Source organism: Muscardinus avellanarius (assembly GCF_963383645.1).
Source record: "Muscardinus avellanarius genome assembly, chromosome: 10".
NCBI lineage: Eukaryota > Metazoa > Chordata > Mammalia > Rodentia > Gliridae > Muscardinus > Muscardinus avellanarius.
The window spans coordinates 48,378,838-48,401,472 of NC_137796.1; the positions used below are offsets into that span (position 1 = coordinate 48,378,838).

The 22,635-nt window shown below is 50.9% G+C and overlaps 4 protein-coding genes across 6 annotated transcripts; 2 read left to right on the top strand and 2 right to left on the bottom strand.

Annotated features, from left to right (window-relative positions):
- Positions 1–2,601: 2,601 nt before the first annotated feature.
- Positions 2,602–4,872, bottom strand: U2AF1L4 (U2 small nuclear RNA auxiliary factor 1 like 4; the record flags this gene model as incomplete). 2 transcript variants are annotated; one of them, XM_080703077.1, is made up of 6 exons in its annotated part: positions 2,602–2,689; positions 3,264–3,359; positions 3,484–3,617; positions 3,807–3,905; positions 4,561–4,648; positions 4,789–4,832. In XM_080703077.1, the coding sequence occupies 6 exons, from the start codon at positions 4,830–4,832 to the stop codon at positions 2,602–2,604; spliced, it is 549 nt and encodes a 182-aa protein (XP_080559203.1). The 2 variants fall into 2 exon arrangements, 1 of the variants encoding a protein (XP_080559203.1); XR_013961693.1 differs by lacking the exons at positions 2,602–2,689; positions 3,264–3,359; positions 3,484–3,617; positions 3,807–3,905 and having other exon boundaries at positions 4,561–4,623; positions 4,789–4,872.
- A 310-nt stretch (positions 4,873–5,182) lies between these two features.
- PSENEN (presenilin enhancer, gamma-secretase subunit) lies at positions 5,183–6,289 on the top strand (the record flags this gene model as incomplete). Its single annotated transcript, XM_080702078.1, has 4 exons — positions 5,183–5,195; positions 5,325–5,468; positions 5,889–5,993; positions 6,150–6,289. Exons 2-4 carry the CDS (start codon positions 5,408–5,410, stop codon positions 6,287–6,289), a joined length of 306 nt encoding a protein of 101 aa, XP_080558204.1. The 5' UTR covers positions 5,183–5,195; positions 5,325–5,407.
- Positions 6,290–11,504: 5,215 nt separating this feature from the next.
- On the top strand, positions 11,505–14,957 carry LIN37 (lin-37 DREAM MuvB core complex component; the record flags this gene model as incomplete). Its single annotated transcript, XM_080702749.1, has 9 exons — positions 11,505–11,538; positions 12,678–12,753; positions 12,943–12,993; positions 13,277–13,306; positions 13,389–13,474; positions 13,551–13,717; positions 14,495–14,635; positions 14,721–14,794; positions 14,876–14,957. 9 exons carry the CDS (start codon positions 11,505–11,507, stop codon positions 14,955–14,957), a joined length of 741 nt encoding a protein of 246 aa, XP_080558875.1.
- A 1,202-nt stretch (positions 14,958–16,159) lies between these two features.
- Positions 16,160–17,610, bottom strand: HSPB6 (heat shock protein family B (small) member 6; the record flags this gene model as incomplete). 2 transcript variants are annotated; one of them, XM_080703299.1, is made up of 3 exons in its annotated part: positions 16,160–16,327; positions 16,415–16,537; positions 17,383–17,610. In XM_080703299.1, 3 exons carry the CDS (start codon positions 17,578–17,580, stop codon positions 16,160–16,162), a joined length of 489 nt encoding a protein of 162 aa, XP_080559425.1. The 2 variants fall into 2 exon arrangements, with proteins under 2 accessions (XP_080559425.1, XP_080559424.1); XM_080703298.1 differs by having other exon boundaries at positions 16,415–16,612; positions 17,374–17,580.
- Between the last annotated feature and the right edge of the window lie 5,025 nt (positions 17,611–22,635).

A 22,635-nucleotide genomic window follows, 5' to 3' on the forward strand; every position in this document is an offset into this window, starting at 1 on the left:
CTGGGAAGGGACTGCAGCCTGGGGGCTGTGACCACAAGACTGTGACCACAAGACTTCCGACCACAGCGCCTCTGCTGTGCTTTCCAGGAAGCCCGGTGGAAAAAGGAAGTAGTGGGACCACGGGATTCCCAGACCTCTTTGAAAGCCGGAAATCTATACCCCCACCCCCAGCCCAACTCCGGTGGGCCCACTATCCGCGGCCCAGGTCTAGATGAAGCAGATTCAACTCTATGTCCAGGTACCCACCCCTCACTTTTCCATCTCTAAAATGGGGTAATATTGGAAGCAAGGCACGGCGGTGTACACTGGTAATTTCAGTACTTGGGAGGCTGAGACAAGAGGATTTCAGGTTTGCAGCCAGCCTCAGCTACTTAGTGAGGCTCTTCACAAATTTGTAAGAGCCTGTTTCAAAAATAAAAGAATAAAAAGAGGGCTAGGGGTACAGCCCAGAGGTAGAATGCCCCTGGGTTCAATCACCAGTACCACAAATAAATAAAGTGGGATGATATTAGCACCTGTCATAGGGCTATCAAGAAGAATTTAAAACTGTTAAGTGTTTAGCAAGGCATGGTGGCACATGCTTGTAATCCTAGTACTTGGGAGGCTGAGACAGGAGAATGGAAGGTTTGTGGCGAGCCTCAGTTACTTAGTAAGGTCCTCTGCAACTTGGCTGGGGTGTAGCTCAGAGGTAAAATGCCCCTACATTCATTCAATCCTACAATCCCAAGTCTTATCTTACACACACACACACACACACACACACACACACACACACACACACACACACGAAAAGTATTTAGCCAGGCCTGGTGGCTCACACCTATAATCCCAGTGCTAGAGGCTGAGACAAGAGGCTCACAGGTTCAAGACTAGTGTTTAGTGAAACTCAGCAACCTAGCAAACAAAACAAAACAAAAAAATAAGCCGGGCATGGTGGTGCATGCTTGTAATCCCAGCATTTGGGAGGCTGAGACAGGAGGATCTGGGTTCATGGTCCACCTCAGCTACTTAGTAAGGCCCTTTGTAATTCAGTGAGACACTGTTTTAAACTAAAGAATAAAAATAGGGCAGAGGGCTGGGTGTGGTGTGCACGCTTGTAATCCCCATGCTTGGGAGGCAGAGAGGAAGATCGCGCAGGTTCGAAGCCAGCCGCGCTGGCTTAAGAGACCCTGTTTCCAAATTTAAAAAAGGATAAGATAGGTTTGGGAGTGTAGCCCGGAGGTAGAAGGGCTTCCAAGAAACCCAGTACCACCACCAAAAACCAAATAGGGCTGAGGGTGTAGCTTAGAGGTAGAATGCCTCTGGGTTCCATTCCCAGTACCCAAAAAAAATAAGCCAGGCATGGTGGTGCATACTTGTAATCCCAGTACTTAGGGCCAGCCTCAGCTACTTAGTGAGGTCCTCTGAGACTTAGTGAGACCTTGTTTCAAAATACAGAATAAAAAATAGGAAGCCGGGCGTGATGGCACACGTTTGTAATCCCAGCATTCAGGAGGCTGAGACCGGAGGATCATGGTATGCAGAGAGCCTCAACCACTTAGTGAGGCCCTTTGCAACTCAATGAGACCCTGTTTCAAAAATAAAACCCCAGTACCGCCAAAATATAAAAATAAATAAATAAATAAACAAACAAATAAATAAATAAATACAAACACTAAAAAAGAAGGCATGGGGGTATAGCTCAAAGATAGGATGCCCTTGAGTTCCATCCCAGAGTACCACACACACACACACAAAAAAAAAAAAAAAAAAAAAAGAAAGAAAAAAATAGGGCTGGGGGTGTAGCTTGGAGGTAGAAGGCCCCCTTGGGTTCTATCCCCAGTGCCACAAAAATAAGTAAATTAATTAAATTAAAAGGGCTGGGGCATACTTTGGAGGAGTACCAAAACGAGCAAACAAACAAAAACCAAAATAAAGTGCTTAGGTCCGAGTGGAAGTGTTAGCCTGTACCAGCTACTGAGAAGCTTAGGTGGGAAGATAACTTGAGCCCCAGAATTTGAGACCAACATGGGCAACATGGATAACAAGGCCGATCTCAAGGAAAAAGAAAAAAAAAATCACCCAACACATAATAAAGTCAATTTTAGTCTTAAGCATTACAACTCCCATCTTTAGGTGGTGGCCTTCAAGGACCCAGCTCTAACCAAATAGTGACTCCTACTCTCCCAACCCCCTCCCCAGTCCTATTCTCCTCTGTGTTAGGAATCCTCCAACTTGCCATAAGCAGGTATTGCCCCTTGAAGAAGTCTTAAATGGAGAAGCAGAGTTTCCTAGCACAAGGGCATCCCCTACCCCACCAGTACAGACCTGGGTCCAAGCCTCTTTCACATCTAGTTCGAAGTTTCTCTGATGAGTTTGTGGCTGCAGCCCAGCCCAGCAGCACAGCTTCCTCTTCAGGCCATGTGGGGGTGGAAGCCACATCCACGTCAATACTTCAAACACATCAAAATGAAGTTTTATTAAAGGAGGGGTGGTACACTTAATGGAGCCCTGGATCCTGGGAAGATGGGGCTGGAGAGTGAAAAGGGCTTTGAGGAGGGGTCCTTGCCAGAAACATTTGTGCCAGCCTGGGGGGTGGGGGAGAGCAACGGAGCAAGCGTCTCAGAAGCGGCCATGGCGGTGGTCTGGGGAACGTCGTCGTTGGTTCCTTTCTCGGGGACGGTGACCAGTGTGGGATCTTGGGGGTGACCTGAGGACAGGAGTGGAGAGAACTGGGTTAGATCCATATGGAATGGTGCAGAGATCCCCTGGGCTGCTTCCCTACTCTGGGATGGGGTAGGATGGTGGTTAATGTCACTAGGTGATCTCAGGATAAGTACTCAGAAAGCAGTTTCAGGGCTGGAGATCCAGGCTGGTCATGGAATTGGTGTTCAAGCTAGTTTTGGAAGCTGAGACTGAGGTCTCCGGATAGGGCTCAGGTGTATTTTAATTTTATTTTTTTGTGACACTGGGGGTGGAACCCAGGGGCTTTTCTACTTCCGGGCTATACTCCCAGACCTATTTTATACCTTATTTGGAAACAGGGTCTCACTAAGTTGCTGAGAGCCTCACTAAGTAGCTGAGGCTGGCTTCGAACCTGTAAGATCCTCCTGTCTCAGCCTCCCAAGCGCGGGGATTATAAGCGTGGGCCACCACGCCCGGCTTAGGACTATCCTTAAAGTCTCAAGAGTCTTAGAGCACTGACTGGGGCTTAGGATCAGGCCCATCTCAGGGCACAGAGGTCTATGAGTATAAGAAACCTTGGCAAGATGATCCTGAGGTACCTGCGCCTGGGTCCCCGCCCATATAGCTGCCGCCGGAGGTTCCGGGATATAGGTCGCAGGTGCATGAAGTTGCAGAAGCCACCTCGGGTACATTCCCTGAGTAGAAGATGGACAGATGGAGGACAGACAAGTGGAGGAGGCCATTATCACTGACAGCCCCCCGCCACATACTTAAGAGTCTGTGACTCTAAGTGCCCGTCCCAGCCTTATATTACCATACCCCATCTCGTATTGCCGACAGCATGATTCCCGGAAGTCAGTGACAGGAGAAAGCTCAGCATGCACAGCCTGCCCATTGAACCAGCGGTTATTAAGCTCAGCCACTGCCCGCTCTGCATCCTCCTCCCTCCGGAACTGAGGGGAAAGTGAGTCATGGTCAGCAGCGAAACTTGAAACCTCCAGGGGACTAGCTAGCAGCTCTGAGGTTAGCCTGGATTTAGTGATGGACCTCAATCTGTGAGGTTTCAGTGGTGGCTACCCGGCAGTGAAATGCCTCCACTTCTGGGCTCCAGTGTGAATGAGGGGCACAGGGACTGAAAGCACCTTGACATAGACATTGCCCACGAGGTGGTCCCCCAGGTTGTCGCACACATTCATCTCTTCAATCTCCCCATACTTCTCCTGCAGTTCCGTGAACACCTCCTGCGGAAGATGAGGAGGGATTCAGCAGAGCTCCTTGGTCCAGGAGACCCAAGCTAGCCCTGGCAAGCCTTACCTCGAAGAAGTTATCATAGTGTTCCTGCACTTCCACGTCGCTCACGTGACCTGGAGGAGGGGCAGGGTGGTATCAAGGGACCGTCTGCTGAAGGCTCTCTGCCTCGCCCCTGCCCTGCCTGTTCCCTTACTCACAATGCGATCCGTCTGCGGTTTGGGCTGTATTCTGTGGATTCCGGTACAGGTTGAGCAGCACTATGGTCTGAACAGAATTTAAAAGGGACGGGGCCTGAGCTCAGAGATCAGAGCTGCATGCAAAGAGTGGGGTATAAAGGTTTGGGTGTGGGACCTTGCACCAGAGAAGGAGCCTAAGCATGATGAAGCTGCATCAGCGAAGAGGGGGGAAACCTAGAGACGCTGGACAGCCCAGGGTTTTGGTCTGTACACACAGAGGCGTGGCCAAGTCCCTGGGAGAAAGGGCCTAAAGATTGGGGGAGGAACCTGCGGAAAGGTCCTATCAGAAAATAGCCGGGCGGCAGGGTGGGTCTTGGAAATCCGGAAAAGGCGGGACCTCTTGGTGATGGACAGCAGAAGGGGAAGAGCCAGGAGGCGTTAGCCGCCCGGGCTCCGTGCCGGGTCTCACCTGGCTGAAAGTCGGTTTGTTGTGAAGCCGGGAGCACCGGTCCCCGTGCCGGCAGGCCCCGATCTTAAAGTAAAAAGAGCAGTTAACCCTGGAAGAAGTGCAAAGACAGAGGTGAACTGAGGGCCGGGAAGGCCGGACACCCCAGAAACACCGCCCCGAGCCTCCCAGCCATCACGGACCCAAGTGCCCGGCCCCTCCCGGGAGGCCACTCCCCGCGCCCATTCTCACTTGTCCTTCTCAGTCCCGAATATCGAAGCTAAATATTCAGCCATTTTTACCCGAACCCTCCAACTCGCCTGCTCCTTATGTCACTTCCGCAGCCGAGGAGCGTTGGGAAGTGTAGTTCGTCGCGGCCTCCCGACGCTCCGCACGCGCTCAGGCGCTCCTCAGTGCGCACGCGTGCCGGGCGGCACCGCCCCACGCCCTAGTGCGCAGGCGCACAGCGCTGCCCCCGCCCCGCCTCCCGAGCAGCGGGCGCGCAGGCGCATAGGGCTGCCCCCAGCCCCCGGCGCGCAGGCGCGCAGCTCTGCCCCGCCCACAGGACTGCGAACTCCAGCGGAACCTGCGGCGTCTCGCGCAAACGTCAGTGGTTAAACCTATTAGAGCATCCGAGGCTGAGGAGAGGAACTTCAGCGGTGAGTTGGTAGTCGTTTCGCGAACCCCAATAAATATAAAGGGCTTAACCCGGCCAGCTTGCTGATGGGAGCGGGGGTGCCTTTCTTTCAGCAAAACCACCTCTAAATAAATCTGCTCGGTCGTGATAGGGGCGTGGTTGTTCGTGAGCCTTGCATCTGTCACTTGGGTTTTGCCCCGCTGACCCTTGGGACGACCCAGCTCTAACGCAACTATGAACTTGGAGCGGGTGTCCAGTGAGGAGAAGTTGAACCTGTGCCGGAAGTACTACCTGGGTAAAGGCCGAACACTTGGGGTCCCGGGGGAAGAGGGGATTGGACTAGAGCGTGTGAGAGACTAGGGCCTAGAGCCTGCGCTCGTTGGTAAAGCAGCTGGAGACGCCGACCCCCCAGTCTTGAAGGAGGGGAGGGCATGGGTCGAGGAAGGAGGAAGTTGAGGCCTCAACCTCTGGGTCCCGAGGGAGGAGGGGCGTTGTGGAGCTGGACTTCTGGGCCCAGGAAAGAAGGTGGTTTGAGGAATCAGATTCCTGCGTCCCAGGGAGGAGCTAGTATCCCTGAGCCCCCGACAGCAGAGATCTCCAGTGAACACGGGTATAGGAGAGGACTTTCCAAGTAGGTCTTCTAGGTGGAAGTTGGAGAAGACCCTCATTACCTTATGATTGAGTCGTTTTTGTTTTGTCTTTGTTTTCTCCCTAGGTGGTTTTGCGTTCCTGCCTTTTCTCTGGTTGGTCAACATCTTCTGGTTCTTCAGAGAAGCTTTCCTTGCTCCAGCCTACACAGAGCAGAGCCAAATCAAAGGCTGTGAGTCTAGGGTGCAGATCAGAGCTGGAGGAGGTCAGCTGGTAGGAGAGGATGATGGAGGCTCCAAAATGGGGGGCTCTATGTGAGAAGAGAGGGCTGGGCTGGTGGAGTCCAAGAGTGGCTGGAAGCCTCTCCTCCCTGTTCTTCTCATTACAGATGTCTGGCGCTCAGCTGTGGGCTTCCTCTTCTGGGTGATAGTGCTTACCACCTGGATCACCATCTTCCAGATCTACCGGCCCCGCTGGGGTGCCCTTGGAGACTATCTCTCTTTCACCATACCCCTGGGCACCCCCTGATAACTTATTCATAGGCCAGATACCTGCTCTTTCCCCCAGAATGTATTCTTCTGCTCTAAGCCCCAAAGACTTGTGTCTATCTCCTTTCTACTCTGCTGGCATCCTTCAATAAAGGACCCTAACTTTTGATTTGACTTGCTGGGCTATTTATTTATGGTTCAATCCACCACAGCCCTGTATTTATTTATTTATTTGTTTGTTTGTTTATTTTGTGGGTCTGAGGATGGAACCCAGGGGCATTCAACCTTCGAGCTACACCCCCTGCCCTATGTTTTATTCTTTATTTTGAAACCAGATCTCCCTGAGTTGCAGAGGGCCTCACTAAGTAGCTGAGGCTGTCTTCGAACCACGATCCTCCAGTCTCAGCCTCCTGAATGCTGGGATTACAAGCGTGCACCACCATGCCCCACCTGTTTTTTATTCTTTATTTTGAAACAGGGTCTCACTAAGTTGTGGACGGTCTCACTAAGTAGCTGAGGCTGGCTACTGTGTTAGCCTCCCAAGTACTAGGATTACAAGCGTGTGCCACCATCCCTGGCTGCTGGGCTCTTTTAGAGGTAGAAATATAAAATGATCACTTAACAGCCGGGCGTGATGGCACACGCTTGTAATCCCCGCGCTTGGGAGGCTGAGACAGGAAGATCGCGGAGATTCGAAGCCAGCCTCAGCTACTTAGTGAGTCTCTCAGCAACTGTGAGACCTTGTTTCCAAAAAATAAAATAGGTCTGGGTCTCACTAAGTTGCTGAGAGCCTTACTTAAGTAGCTGAGGCCTGGAGGTAGAAAGCCTCTGGGTTCCACCCCCAATACCACCACCACAAAAAAAAAAAAAATGATCACTAACATTCAGAAACACTGTGAGTCAAGCACAGTGGTGCACAACTGTAATCCTAATACTTGGGAGACTGAGACAGGAGGATTGCAAGTTCAAGGCCAGCCTCAGCAATTTAGTGAGGCCCTCAGCAACTTAGTGAGACTGTTTCAAAATAAATATAAAAAACAAGGGGCATTTTGCTGTGTCATCAGCCTATGTCTGGCCTCACTATTCCTTGCTGCTTGCACATGTGTTCATTCTCTGTCCCTTTTCCTACACTCTACTCTCCTCCTCGACCCAGGAGCTGCTTTCTCCTTGTGGTGCATTCTGGGGATCCAAGTTCAGCCCACTGTCACAGGAGGAGAGGAGGCTGTGATGGGGAGAGGAAAGTCGCTATAGGAGAGGTGTCAGCTCCCCAGCAGCAGCCTCCAGAAAGGTCTGCCCACCTGCTCACCCATGCTCCTGCTAGGTTCACAAAGCAGCCTGCTTTTGCAAAGTGGTATGATCAAAGGTACTGTCCTCATTGAATTTTGTATTGAGGACAGTAAAGATGTTAATGTAAACTTTGAAAAATCCAAACTTATTTTCAGTTGTCTTGGAAGAAGTGATTTTTTTTTTTTTTTTTTTTTTTTTTTTTTTGGTGGTACTGAGAGTGGAACCCCAGGGGCTTTTCTACCTTCGGGCTGTACTCCCAGACCTATTTTATATTGTATTTGGAAACAGGGTCTCACTAAGTTGCTGAGAGCCTCACTTAAGTAGCTGAGGCTGGCTTCGAATCTGTGCAATCCTCCTGTCTCAGCCTCCCAAAGGCTGGGATTACAAGCATGCACCACAACGTCCGGCTCAGAAGTAATAATTTTTTTTTTTTTTTTTTTTTTTTTTGGTGGTGGTGGTACTGGAGTTCCTGGAAGCCCGTCTACCTCCGGGCTACACTCCCAGACCTATTTTTTTTTATTTTTGGAAACAGGGTCTCTTAAGCCAGCGCGGCTGGCTTCAAATCTGCGTGATCCTCCTGTCTCTGCCTCCCAAGCGCAGGGATTACAAGCGTGCGCCACCATGCCCGGCTGAGAAGTAATAATTTTAAACATTTAAATGAAGTTGATCTTTTACACTATTTTTTATTTTTTTGGTGGTGGTGCTAGGGATTGAAACCAGGGACATTCTACCTCCAAGCCACACACCCCATCCTGATTTTTTATTTATTTTTGAAACAGTCTCAAGTAGCTGAGGCAGAGCTTGAACCCGGATCCCCTGTCTCAGCCTCCCAATTACTGGGATTACAAGCATGCGCCACCACGCCCAACTTCTTTTTCAGTATTGATTCAAATGACTCAAAGCATAAAAGAACAGACAGATCAATTTTATGTTGTTTACGAAGGGAGAATCTGAAGCTGGGCGTGGTGGCATATGCTTGTAATCCCAGTACTTGGGAGGCTGAGACAGGATTGGATTGTAGGTTGGCTGCCAGCCTCAGCTACTTACTGAGGCCCTCTACAACTTAGACCCTGTTTCAAAATTAAGAATGAAAAATAGAGCTGGAGGTGTAGCTTAGAGGTAGAATGATCCTGGGTTCAATCCCCAGTACCTCAAAAAGAAAAAAAGGAGAATCTGGCCAATCACAGCCTAGGTTAACAAAGGAACTGGCAAAGCTTAATTGGCTAGTGTGAACTTCAATAATTGGTTTTGATTTTGCAGTACTGGGGATGGAACCCATGGGCATTCTACCTCCGAGTTCCACTCCAGCTCTATTTTTAATTCTTTATTTATTTTTGTGAGTCTGGAGATGGAAGTCAGGGCATTTGACCTCCTTTGTGAGTCAGGGGCATTTGAACTCCGAGCTACACCCCCTGCCCCATTTTTTATTCTTTATTTTGAAACAGGGTCTCACTGAGTAACTGAGGCTGGCTGTGAACCGTGATCCTGTCTCAGCCTCCCAAATGCTGGTATTACAAGCGTGCGCCACCAGACCCAGCTCAGAACTTCAATAATTGGAAAGACAGGGAAGATCATTCAGATGGAGAAATGTTTATAGCTGGGCGTGGTGGCACACACTTATAATCCCAGTACTTGGGAGGCTGAGACAGAAGGATCATATTTTCACAGCCAGCCTCATCTATTTAGGCCCTCCTCAACTTGGTGAGACCCTGTTTCAAAAAAAAAAAAATAGTAGTCAAGGTGTAGCGCGGAGGTAGAATGCTTTTGGGTTCAACCCCAGTTCTGCAAAAAGGAAAAAAAGAAAATAGGGCTGGGGGTGTATCAGAGGTAGAATGCCCCTGGGTTTAATCCCCAATACCATGAAAATCAAATGAAACCTTAAACATTTTGTGCCAGGCTTAGTACTTCACACATTATATGCATTTTTTCACTGAATACTAATAACTCTGAAATAGGAACTTTTCCTGCTCACAAACCTTATTTTGCATGAACTAAGAAATGAATGATGCTTCCATTTCTAGGGGCTGCTATTCTGTTTCTGGTAGTTGTGAATTTAAAAATAAAAATTTCCAGCTGGGCATGGTGGCATATGCCTGTAATCCCAGTACTTGGGAGGCTGAGATCCGAAGAATGCAGGTTGAGGGGAATCTCAGCAACAAGGCTCTCAGCAACTTAGGGAGACCCTGTTTCAAAATAAAACAGGGCCGGGTGTGGTGGTGCACGCTTGTAATCCCTGCGCTTGGGAGGCGGAGACAGGAGGATCTCGCTGGTTCGGCCAGCCTTGCTGGCTTAAGAGACCCTGTTTACAAAAAATTAAAAAAAAATAAAAAAATTATATACATACATATATATATATATGGTCTGGGAGTGTAGCCCGGAGATAGAAGGTCTTCCAGGAACCCCAGTACTGCAAAATCAAAACAAAACAAACAAACAAACAAAAAAACAGGGCTTGGAGTATAGCTCAGAGGTAAAAGGCCCCTGGGTTCAATTCTCAGTACCAAAAGAGAAAAAAAAAAAAATGCAGATCAAGATGTAGCCTCCTAGCATTTATCTGGGCCAAGGCATGTGGTAAATGGGAGTTTCTCATTCTGTGAAATAAGTGTTGTCTGCAGCAATAGAAATATTCAAGTGTTTCCTCAGAGAAGCTTCCCTTGGCCTTCCTATTTAAAATGTCAATCCCTACCTTGCTGCTCCATGTGACCATTTCAATCTAGATACTTTCTTCTATCACATTATTTTTTTCAGACCCCAAAATAGAGGTTTTATTTAGGAAAAGTGGGGATACATGTTTAAGAGAGGATGCTGGCCATATCAAGAGAGTGAGAGGGCTCAGGCTTGTAATCCCAGCATTTAGGAGGCTGAGACAGGAGGATTGCCGTAGAAGGAAAGCCTCAGCTGATGATAGGACAGCCTCAGCTACTTAGTGAAGCCTTTTGCAACTCAGTGAGACCCTGTTTCAAAATAAAGAATTAAAAAAAAAAAATAGGGCTGGGGATGAAGCGCGAAGAATGCCTCTGGGTTTCAATCTCAGTACCCCCTCCCCCCCCCAAAAAAAAAGAGGCGCTCCTCTATCACATTTCATTTAGAATGTTTAGCTTGCTTATTACTTGTCTTTCATCTAAAATATACCCTTCATTAGGGCAAGCCTTTTGTCTATTTTTTTCACGGCAGTGTCCCCAGTGCCTAGGCAATGTCCAGTACATTAGTAAGTATTCGCTAAATAAGTGAGGTTTATCAGAAAAGACATTAACAGATCGTTGGCACCTAGCGAGTGCTCCTTAGGAGGGGACTCAAGCCTAACTTCAACTAGTCTTCCTTTTAAGGACCAGAGGAACTCCCATGGTTAAATCCTGTAAATAAGCCGGGCTGGGTTCAGTTCCCAGTACCGAAAAAAATAAACCTAAAGAATAAAATACAGGACTTGGGGTGTAGATCGGAGGTAGAATGCCCCTGGGTTCGATTCCCAGGATCACAATTTAATCCTGTAAATAGCAAAATTGGTGTAAACTCGGACGTAGCACTACAACTCCCAGGAGGCCTCGCGCGGCGCGGCGCCCTCGCTTCCCACCGTGCCCCGCGCCGCGGCGGCGTTACGCGGCGGAGTCTCGGGAGCCAGAACTACAGCTCCCAGAAAGCGTTCGGGGTTGTCGTTGGTTTGTTTCCGGAAATGAGGCCCCAGAAGGGTGGGACTTAAGTCTGGGAGCTATGGGGTACAGCCACCAATTGGCTAAAGAGAGAGATTGACGATTTTATGGATTAATGGGAACAGTGACTGCCTAAGGGGTCCGCCCACAGAAGGGGAAGGAGGGTGGTGGCGGCGGCGGCGGTAGACGCGGCTGGTTCGGTGAAACCTTCCTGTACGAAGCTTACCTTTGACTTCTTCCTGGCCGCCTCCAGCCCCGATTTGTGATCCTAGGCTCTTTGGGGATTTTCTGACTGAGCTAGCCATACCTCGGACCCAAACAATGTTCCCGGTGAAGGTGAAAGTGGAGAAATCAGGTGAGGATACCGGGATCGGGGGGTCTGTACGGGAACTCTGGGTGTTTAGGTATTTGGAGGCCTGATAGGATTATCGCGAAGAGGCGGGCTCCGTGATTTCTTTCTGCAGCCCATTTGACCATTGCTTTATCAGGCATCGAACGTTTGCTGCCACCTTAATTCCCTCCCGCTCTGTGCTCGAAGTAGCTTTGAGATTGAATGGTTGGGGTTCAGGCAGCGAGATGCGGTAAGGCGTGGGGGTCCCGAGCTGCTACTTTGAGAAAGGCCCTTGTCCTCATCTCGGTTTCCCCAGTTCCATCATTGTGCTGTGCGTCTACAGAACAAGGACTCTTAATCCTCGAAATTCCTATATTTCAATAACTCTGGGAGATAGGAAGTGGGGGTGAATGGAGAAACAAGCTAATTCAGAGGTCATTCGGGCTTGGGGCAGAGCAGATGGGAATCCAAGATTTGCATGCATGGTAAGGGGGGTACGGAATTCAGATAAAGAGATGATAGTAAAATGATGTGGGATGTTAGATGGTTGAAATGTAAATAAATTAAGATGGTAGCGGTCGCTTGTAATCCCAGTACTTGGAAAGCCGAGACCCCCCCGAGTACTGAGAGAAAAGAAAAAAAAAAGGAAGATGAAGAAGAGAAGAAAAAGAATGCAATGCCATCCTGAACTCTCTCCTATTCCCTAAACACACCAGACAATGCTTCCATATTAGGGTCTTTTCAAATTATTATTATTTTTGCGGTACTGGGGCTGGAACTCAGGGACATTCTACCTCCGAGCTACTCCCCCTGCCTTATTTTTTATTTATTTTGAAACAGGGTCTCACTGAGTTGCAAAGAGCCTCACTAAGTAGCTGAGGCTGTCCACGAACCGCGATCCTCCGGTCTTAACCTCCCAAATGTTGGGATTACAAACATGCACCACCACGCCTGGCTTTTTTTTTTTTTTTTTTTTTAAATTGAAGATTTGAAAAGCACGTTGTCCAGGAAGGCCCTAATCTCCTGGACTTAAGCAATTCTAGCCCACGTCTCCTGGTCTCTGCCGGCTGCACCCTCTCAGCATGCCTGGGCCAGGCCACAGGGCTGGCCATGGAGGAAGGTGAACACACAGAGCTAGATCCTACTATACCCTTTTTCCTCAGAGTTGGAGATGGCTAAAGCCCGGAACCAGCTGGATGCCGTTCTGCAGTGTCTGCTGGAGAAGAGTCACATGGACAGGTTGGAAACTGGTCCAGCCTGGGGTCACAGGGTTGGGAGTCCTGGCAGGTTGGACTCTGATCCTGGGTGGATCTGGGTGGAACCCTATAGGCTGACTTGGGGAGAAAGGTGTCTTATGGGGATGCTACTTAATGCAGTTGCTCGCTGGGCCCTTGGAATTCTGAGCCAACAGTTCTCTTCTGCTACCAGGGAGCGGCTAGATGAGGAAGCTGGGAAAACACCCTCTGATACCCACAACAAGTAAGCTATTTCAGTACGATCTGGATCTGTGTTCGTGGTGGGTAACTTTTTCCCTCCTCCAGGCCTCAATCTGCTCTGCTCTCCATCACAGTCCTAGTCATGGCATACATTCAAAGACTTGTAGCAGAAGCAGCTTAGGCCCCCTCATGATTTGCACGTAGAACCCCAGGGCTGTGGGTGGGACACAAGGCCCAAGGGGTACCAGCATCCCCAGGGTGCCCTTCAGGGCTTTTGAGCAGGCATTTGTTTGAGGGTCAGTCTGACACCCTGTCTCTCCCCACAGGGATTGCTCCATTGCTGCTACTGGCAAAAGGTAAGGTTGCAGGGGCCCTCACCAGCTGACAAGAGGCTCCCAGCCCCGCCACCTGAGTCTTAACACTTCCCTCCCCACACAGGCCATCTGCCCGCTTCCCCCACCAGCGGAGGAAGAAGAGGAGGGAGATGGATGATGGGCTGGCTGAAGGAGGGCCTCAGCGATCCAGTGAGTAGGCAGTGGCCCCGAGAGTGGGCAGGGGTTACGTGAGGGTGCTCACTTACCTCTCACCCTACTGCCCTAGACACATATGTGATTAAGCTATTCGACCGGAGTGTGGACTTGGCCCAGTTCAGTGAGAATACACCGCTGTACCCGATCTGCCGAGCCTGGATGCGCAACAGCCCCTCTGTGCGGGAGCGTGAACGCTCACCCAGCTCACCACTTCCCCCACTGCCTGAGGATGAGGAGGTAGGATGGGGGGCGGGCCCCAGGCCAGCAGCCAGAAAGGACAATGAGTGCAGAGGCTCAAGGGACCCTCCCTCCAAGCTACTGGTAGACAGGCACAGATCCCTGTGTCTCTCAAATGAATGTTAGATCAGGTAGTTCAGACAGATGTGCACCCTTAGTCTAGGGGTATGGATGGAGGGCTCTAGGGCAGACAGACATGGTCACCTGGTCTTGGGGGAGAGGGAACAGGGTTCCTCTGGGTAGGTAGATGTGACCTCTGACATCAGGGGTCCAAGAGCTAGACAGGAATGCTTAGTGCAGACAAGTGTGACTAAAAGGTATGGCATGGGACCCTCTGGGCTGGGCAGGGATGGATGGGTGCCTGTAAGTCATCTGGCCTGGTAAGGTATACAGGGGCCCCCAGGACAAACATTTGACCCCCTTGAACTGTCAAGATCAGAGCAGACATGACTACCTGGCCATGGGGAGTGGTGGAAGGAGATCTCTAGGTGACACAGAATAACCCCTCTGGGCTGACAGTATAGGTGGGGTTCCGTGGGCTAGGAAGAGTAGACAATAATCTTTGGGCTGACAGGAAAAGATTTGTCCCTGGAGCAGGCAGAGCTGACCCTGAGACTGGTTAAGGTTTCTGCCCTTCAGCCATGACTCCTCTAAGTATAGATTCCTTGGTGAGCCCTCGAGTCTTTTGTCACTGGGAAAGGCAGGAGAGACGACATGTGTACTCCTAGCCCTCTACTCTGGCTCTCTTGGGCCTGATATGGGACTTTGTGGCTCCAGGGTTCAGAGGTGACCAACAGCAAGAGTCGTGATGTGTACAAGCTACCTCCACCCACAGCCCCCGGGCCACCAGGAGATGCCTGCAGATCCCGCATTCCGTCCCCCCTGCAGCCGGAGACCCAGAGCACAGCCGATGATGAGGTGCGTATGCAAGGCTAGCTTGAGGCTACAGGTCGTGTGTGGGGCTCCAGTATGGACACCCAGCCTGGCCTTTCTGTCCACACAGCCCTCTGAGCCTGAACCTTCACCCTCCACACTCATCTATCGCAACATGCAGCGCTGGAAACGCATCCGCCAGAGGTGAGTGTCTCCCAACTGCTTGTCCCCCGTGTCCCCCGTGACCTCTGTTGCAGTTGCTGAGTTCTCCTTCTATCTCCCTAGATGGAAGGAGGCGTCTCATCGAAACCAACTTCGTTACTCGGAAAGCATGAAGATCTTACGGGAGATGTATGATCGACAGTGACGTTCTGTGTCCCCTACCCCAGTAAACACCAACCCCACACTGGCCTGTGCTGCAGCCCATCCTTCCCAGCCAGACATAAAGCAGTTGGCACTGCTCTAGCATATTTATTGGGGAGGGTGCTTAGGAAGGGGTGGGGGCATGGGATGGCGGAATTCAATGAGGGAGAAAGGTAGGGAGTGGAAGAGTGGCTGCTTGGTTGGGTCTTGGAGGTTAACTATAGAGTGGGGTTTGCCTAGTATATCTGGTTGGAGACCTGGGGGTCGGGTTGAAGGGCTGGGGAGTTCTGGTTAATTGGGGAAGGGACCCAGCACACCTTTGTGTGGGGAGGTTGGAGCGGTTGTCTCTATAGTTTGAGGTTGAGGGTCCTGATTGACCTGGGATAGGTGTCCCAAAAGTTGGCTATAAGAAAAGGGTTCAGGCCATGCATGGTGGCGCACGCTTGTAATCCCCACGCTTGGGAGAAAGAGACAGGAGGAATCCGCAGGTTCAAAGCCAGCCGCGCGCGCTGGCTTAGGAGACCCCGTTTCCAAAATAAAAATGTAAAAATAGGTCTGGGAGTGTAGCCCGGAGGTAGAAGGGCTTCCAGTACCACCACCAAAAAAAAAAAAAAAAAAAAAAAGAAAAGAAAAAAAAGAAATAAAAGGGTTCAAAAGCCTGGGTGACTGGCTGGGGTTTTAGTCAGAAAATGGGTTGGGAGCAGTGGAGTGTCTTGCTGATGGAGGAAGATCCAGAGTCTTAGGGACCAGGCCTGAACTATCTGGAGTGGGAAGTCTCTGCAGTCTGAGACATCTGGGGATGAAGGGATTATACCTGGCCAGCCTGGGATGGGAGTAGAACTGTCTACACTATAGTCTGGTCGGGGTCAGGAAGGGATGGAAGTGGGGCAGGTGGATGTTTTCACCGGAGTCAGAGAAGTGTAGGAGGGAGATGAGCCAAGAAAGTGGGGTCATTGCTGATGGGACTAGACTGAGGGCAAGGATAGTGTTCGGAGCTAGGGCAGGGGTCTGAAAGCTGGATGGGGCGGCAGTGAAAGGATCTTTGTTGCCAAGGCTGGGTCTTGGGTGGAGAGGGGTTCAGTCGTGATCTCCATGGGGTGGGAGGGACTGTCTTGGCGCGCACTCGGGACATCTGGCTGGGTGGAGTCAGATAGGCTTTAAGAGAGAGAGCCTAAAGCGGCTCCCAGGGATCAGACACGGGGACCCCTACTTGGCTGCAGCTGGTGGTGGCAGTGGGGCTTGGGCAGATGCAGGTGCAGCCTGAATGGACAGGACGCCCTCGGGGGACAGCGCTGAGGTGACAGCGGCCGGATCCACACCGGGTGGCAAGCGGTAGCGACGGTGGAACTCTCGGGCAATGAACCCATGCTCGTCCTGGAGAGAAGAGAGGTCTGAGCCAACCAGCTCCTTCCCGCAGGTGCCCCACCCGCATGCCTCCCAGCCCGCCTATGCCGTCCTCACCGGGCGCTCCTCATGGCGCGCGTGCACCTCCACATGGTCACCCACCACCTTGACAGCGATTTCCTCGGGTGCGAAGTGCTTCACGTCCAGCAGCACGGAGAAATGGCCAGGCTCTGTAGGCACCTGCGCACAGCCCGTGTGGGGTGGGATGTCATTGGGTGGAGCCTGGCTCCCCGCAAGGCCCAGCCCCAAGCATTCCTGTGCTGCCACAGACTCTGGAATCCAGACCTGGGGAGGCCCCTTCCCTACCGGGTCCCCAGGAACCAGTGACTGGGATCCCCCTGCCCCTGCAACCGCTGGATTCCCTTCAGAGAGAGTGATGAGGCTCCCTTCCCCTGCAAGGTCAGGACCAGCACTCCCCAGAGTGAGCCCGCCTGTTCTCTACCCCAAGTTTCAGAGACTCCCGTAGCCCCAGGGGCCCTTATCCCCCACCCTGGGGATAAGGATGCCAGGATGCTTCTTCCCCCAGTCTAGAGTCCTTTTTTTACCCTCCAACTCAGGTCAACCCTCCTGCGCCCTCATCAGTTCCTGATACCTTTTTCCCCACTCCAGAGTGGCTAGGACCCCTTTCATCAAGTCACAGGACCCTTCCTCCCCTTTACCTCCCAGGGTCATCATCGACAGCAAGTCTCCAAACTCTTCCCCAGGATTAATAAAACATTCCAACTCCAGAAGCACTGCCTGCCCTTTCCCCCACATTCCCTGGGTTACCAGCCTCCTTGAGTCAAAAGAATCCCCTCAGAGTGACCCAGCTGTTCCACTCCCCTCAGAGGTACCTGCCTGGTCAGAGGGACAGGGACCTCCGGCTAATAACCTGGCTTCTGAGATTCCATACTTGGGAAACTTTGAACCCCCTCTGAGTAGCCACTCTCGGCTAAGCGCAGTCAACAGACATCCCCACACCACCCTAGGGTGACCCAGACCCCTGGCCTTGGAAGTGTGAGTTGCCTCTCCCCCACATCTGGCACCTGGGCGGTGGGCAGCGCCACGCTGGGGGCGCGCAGGTAGTAGGGAGCGATGGCAGCAGGGCAGAGTGCAGCCAGCTCGGCCTCAAGCAGCCCTTCGCCGAAGCGCTGGTCGAAGAGACGTCCGGGTGCAGAAAGTCCCGGCAAAGGGGCTGAAGCGCGACGCAGCCAAGGCGGCTGCACAGGCACCGGGATCTCCATCCTGCTTCACCGCCGCCCTGGTACCGCAGTGCCCCTGCAAGCATCGCAGTCGATTTATAGTTCGTCCTGTGCCGGCCCCTCGGCAGGCCTCCCAGGGACACTGGGACGATAGCCAGACTTGGCCTTTAATAGAACCTTATTTAGAAACCCTAATAATGACTTGGCCATTTAGTTAGCGCCTGCTGGATGCTTGAGAAAGGACAGCAGGAAAATGTTATTTTAAGATTCTTCAATTTCCTGAAGGGAAAACTAAGGCAGGTTTGGAGAACACAGGGTGGCAAGTCGGGACCCAGGACCAAGAAGTCCACTAGATATCTCAGTTCTCTTAATCCACCACCGCCCCTCAGGCAGCTCTGAGGATGACTCAGCTGGAGGTCTTAGGCACAGATCTTTGGAGAATGCAATAGCCGGGCCAGACTGTCAGGAGGACAAGAAACAGACCCTACCCCCATCTTCAGCTGGGCCTAATTCTGTAAGTCTGACTCAGCCTCCGTGCGCACAGGCCAGGGGGCGTGGCCACGAACACCCCAGGCTGGCCCCTCGGGGCCGCGCGCTAGTGCCTGAAATAGCTCTTTTTGATCCCACTACCTGGGCCAGGAGCCCGGGCCTGGCAAGTGGTGCGAGCAGCTGCTCCTGCAGCGAGAGGGAAAAGGTAAGGTGACCATCAGGACGGTCTGACCGGCTCAACTGATGGAGGGATGGCGATTAGAAAGCGGACTTCCCGGTTACCCCTAAAAGGGGTAGAACATAGCTGGCCTGGGACCGGGACGACTCTACCAGAAGGGGCCGCGTGAAAGAACCTTGCTACGGGAAAGCAAGGATCCTTCAGATCACCGCCAACCGCAAGACCAGCCTCGCACCTCTTCCATTGGTCCACGGTCTTGCCAATTACTGCTGCACGCCACAGAGTTTCCAATCAGACTCGCGCTCTCAGGCGTGCCGGCGTTACAGCCAGGCCTGGACGCCTCTCCGTGGCCACTTTCCAGTGACTTTTGCTTTCCTCTCTGTAACTGGTCTCCGGAAGGCCCCTCTCCCCGCGCAGTCACTCCCAGTGCGGGGCGGGGCTGACAGCATCGCGGAGCGACAAAGATGCGCGCGCCGACCGTCTGGTGAAGAAGCGGAGCAGGCGCCAGCTCGAGTTAACTGCCGGATGCACCGCAGGTGAGGCTGATCCCTCTTCAGAGGTCGCAGGAAGCTAGTGAGGACCAATCGCGAGGGTAGCACAGATTCGCCGGCGTCTGGAGTCTCAGGCTCAACCGCTTGGAACTACAACTCCCAAGACGATCCACAGCCTCTGGCCGCTCCGGCCTTGGACTCCAAAGTCTGGGAACAAAACGTCCTGTGTTCTGCTTTCTGAATGTCTGTAAGGGATTCTGTTCCCTAAGGGTGCTCAAGGGTAACTTAGAAATTGAGTTTATTAATTTTGCAGTTGCCACCAGCCACCCATACTTGTTGGTCTTTGAAGTGCCTAATTTAAACGGAGCCCAGTGAATCATGGGGTTTGTAGTCTATCTCCTAGTGTCTCCCAAGGATTTATGGGAAATATACTGTATACCGTTTACTCGGGGCTCCTCCACCCTCCTCCGGTACTGAGGATGGAACCCAGGGGCAGTGTACCTCCGAGCTACACCCCTAGCCCTAGTTTTTAGTCTTTTATTTTCATTAAAAAAATTTTTTTTTGCGATACTGGGGATGGAACCCAAGGGCATTCTACCTCCGAGCTACATCCCCGGTCCTATTTTTAGTCTTTATTTTTGAAATAGGGTCTCACTGAGTTGCGAAAGGCCTCGCTAAGTAGCTGAGGCTGGCTGCGAACACGATCCTCAGGTCTCAGCCTCCCAAATGCTGGGATTACAGGCATGCGCCACCACGCCCGGCTTTATTCAGGGTTCTTAGCCTGAAATGCACTTCAGAATCACCTGAGAGGCGGACCCGGTAGCATATGCCTATCATCCCAGTATTTGGGAGGCTGAGACAGGAGGATGGAAGGTTTAAGGCCAGTCTAGCAACTTACCCTCAGCAACTTGGCCAAATCCTATTTCAAAACAGAAAATAAAGCCGGGCGTGGTGGCGCACGCTTGTAATCCCAGCATTCGGGAGGCTGAGACCTGAGGATCGGTTCGTGGACAGCCTCAGCTACTTAGTGAGACCCTCTCCAACTCAGTGAGACCCGGTTTCAAAATAAAGAATAAAAAATAGGGCAGGGGGTGTAGCTCGGAGGTAGAACGCCCCTGGGTTTCATTCCCAGACTCACAAAAAAAGGAAAAGAAAAGAAAAAAAAGAAAGAAAGAAAAAAGAAAAAAAACCCAGAAAATAAAATAGATTTGGGGGTGTACCTCAGAGGTAGAAACCCCCTGTGTTAAATTTCCAGTTCCGAAATAAATTACTGGGAAAGTAGGAAAAGATACAGATGCCTAACCTACTTTCTGATATTCAGCTGTTAAGGCTGAGAGCCATGCATCTGTAATTTTATTTTTATTTATAAAAAATTAAAAATAAGGCGGGTGTGGTGGCACATGCTTGTAATCTCAGCATCTGGGAGGCTGAGACCAGACCCTATTTCAAAAAATAAAAAGACAAAAAAAAAAAATAGGGTTGGGGTTGTAGCTCGGAGGTAGAATGGCCCTGGGTTCCATACCTAGTACCGAAATAAATAAATTTAAATGAAATACTTATTTATTTTGTGTGTGGTACTTGGGGTGGAACTCAGGGGCTTTTCTACCTCCGGGATATACTCTCAGACCTATTTTATATTTTATTTGAAAACAGGGTCTCGCTAAGTTACTGAGAGCCTCACTAAGTAGCTGAGGCTGGCTTCGAACCTATGCCATCCTCCTTTCTCAGCCTCTCAAGCGCTGGGATTACAAGTGTGCACCACAATGCCTGGCTTATTTATTTATTTGTGGTACTGGAGATGGAATTCAGGGGCATTCTACCTCCCAGCTCCACCTCCATTCCTATTTTTTATTCTTTTTGTGTGTGTGTGTGGTAATAGGGATGGAACTCAGGAGCCTTCTACCTCTGGGCTACACCCCAGCCCTATTTTTTCTTCTTTATTTTGAAACAGGGTCTCACTAAGTTGTAAAGGGCCTCACTAAGTAGTAGCTGAGGCTGCCCTCGAACCACGATCCTCCCATCTTAGCCTCCCAAATGCTGGGATTACAAGTGTGCGCCACCACGCCCAGCTCTTATTCTTTATTTTGAAACAGGGTCTAAGTTTCGGAGGGCCTCACTAAGTAGCGGAGGCTGGCCACGAACCTCCAGTCCTCCTGTTTCAGCCTCCCAAGTATTTCAGCATCCCGAGTATTGGGATCACAGCGTGTACCGTGTACCACCAAGCCCAACTTTATTTATTTATTAGTATTTATTTATTTATATTAGGGATTGAACCCACTGGCATTCTACCTCCAGGCTACATCCTTTACCTTTTTTATTTTGAAACTGGGTCTCTGTAAGTTGTTGAGGTCTAAGTTATTGAGGCTGGCCTTAAACCTGGGATCCTCCTAACACAGCAGGTACTGGGATTCAGGAGTGTACCATCATGCCCAGCACACATTGTAATTTTTTTTTTTTTTTTGGCAGGCCTGGGAATGGAACCCAGGGGCTTTCGACCTCTAAGCTATACCCCCTGCCCTATTTTTTATTCTCTATTTTGAAACAGGGTCTCACTAAGTTGGAGAGGGCCTCACTATATAGCTGAGGTGTCCGTGAACTGCGAGCCTCTGGTCTCAGCCTTCTGAATGCTGGGATTAAAAGTGTGCACCACCATGTCCGGCTCACACATTATAATATTATTTATTTATTTATTTATTTATTTATTTATTGGTGATACTGGGGGTGCAACCCAGAGGCTTTCTATCTCCGGCTATACTCCCAGACCTATTTTATACTTTATTTGGAAACAGGGTCTCACTAAGTTGCTGAGAGCCTCCTGTCTCAGCCTCCCAAGCGCGGGGATTATAAGCATATGCCACCACGTCCGGCTCACACATTGTAATCTTATTTTATTTTATTGCAGGTCTGGAGACAGAACCCAGGGGCATTTGACCTCCGAACTACATCCCCTGCCCTATTTTAATTCTTTATTTTGAAACAGGGTCTCACTAAGTTGCAGAGGGCCTCACTTAGTAGCTAAGGTTGTCCGCAAACTGCGATCCTCCTATCTCAGCCTCCCAAATGCTGGGATTACAAGCGTGAGCCACCACGCCCAGCACACATTGTAATTTTAAAAGACCCTTCTAGACTAGATCTGGAGTTGAGAACCATCAGTTGTCAGTTCCTGGGCTGTGTGTGTGTGTGTGTGTGTGTGTGTGTGTGTGTGTGTGGTACTGGGGATGGAACCCAGAGGCTTTCTATCTCGGGCTACACTCCCAGACCTGTTTTCTATTTTATTTGGAAACAGGGTCTCACTAAGTTCCTGAGAGCCTCACTAAGTAGCTGAGGCTGGCTTCGAACCTGTGCGATCCTCCTGTCTCAGCCTCCCAAGCGCGGGGATTACAAGCATGTGCCACCATGCCCGGCTCCTGGGCTTTTCTTAGTCTGTTCTAAGAGCTCATGGGAGTCATGCTTCTCCTATCATCTTCAGTGTACACTCATGCTTTAAGGGAATCCTTGGGAACTGTCCAGCTGTGTCCTCCTTTCGCCATGCTCTGCATTCCAACCCTACTCTTCTCTTGCAGCCTGTCAGTTTTCTCCATCCAAGACAGTGTCTTTGGAGATAATCCCCTGGGTCAAAGCCACTATTGGCCACCCCCACGCCAGACCTGGCACACCAAGGTAAGGAGTCCCCACAGACCAGGAGGGTGTGGCCGAGGCAGGGAGGAAGGCTAGTGATGAGAGAGGGATGAGACAGTCCCTCCTCCCCTCCCCCAGGCTCTCTAGGTTGTCAACAGTGGTAACCATGTGGCACATGCTTCCTGCCCTCCAGACTGAGACTTCATGTGTGTCTTTGGTTCCTATAGGGAAGACCCTTCAGACTCACTTTTTCTTGTGTTCTCCTTCTGTGTAGACTCTGAGCTCATCCAGGTTCCAGAGATCCAGGCTTCAGCCAACTCC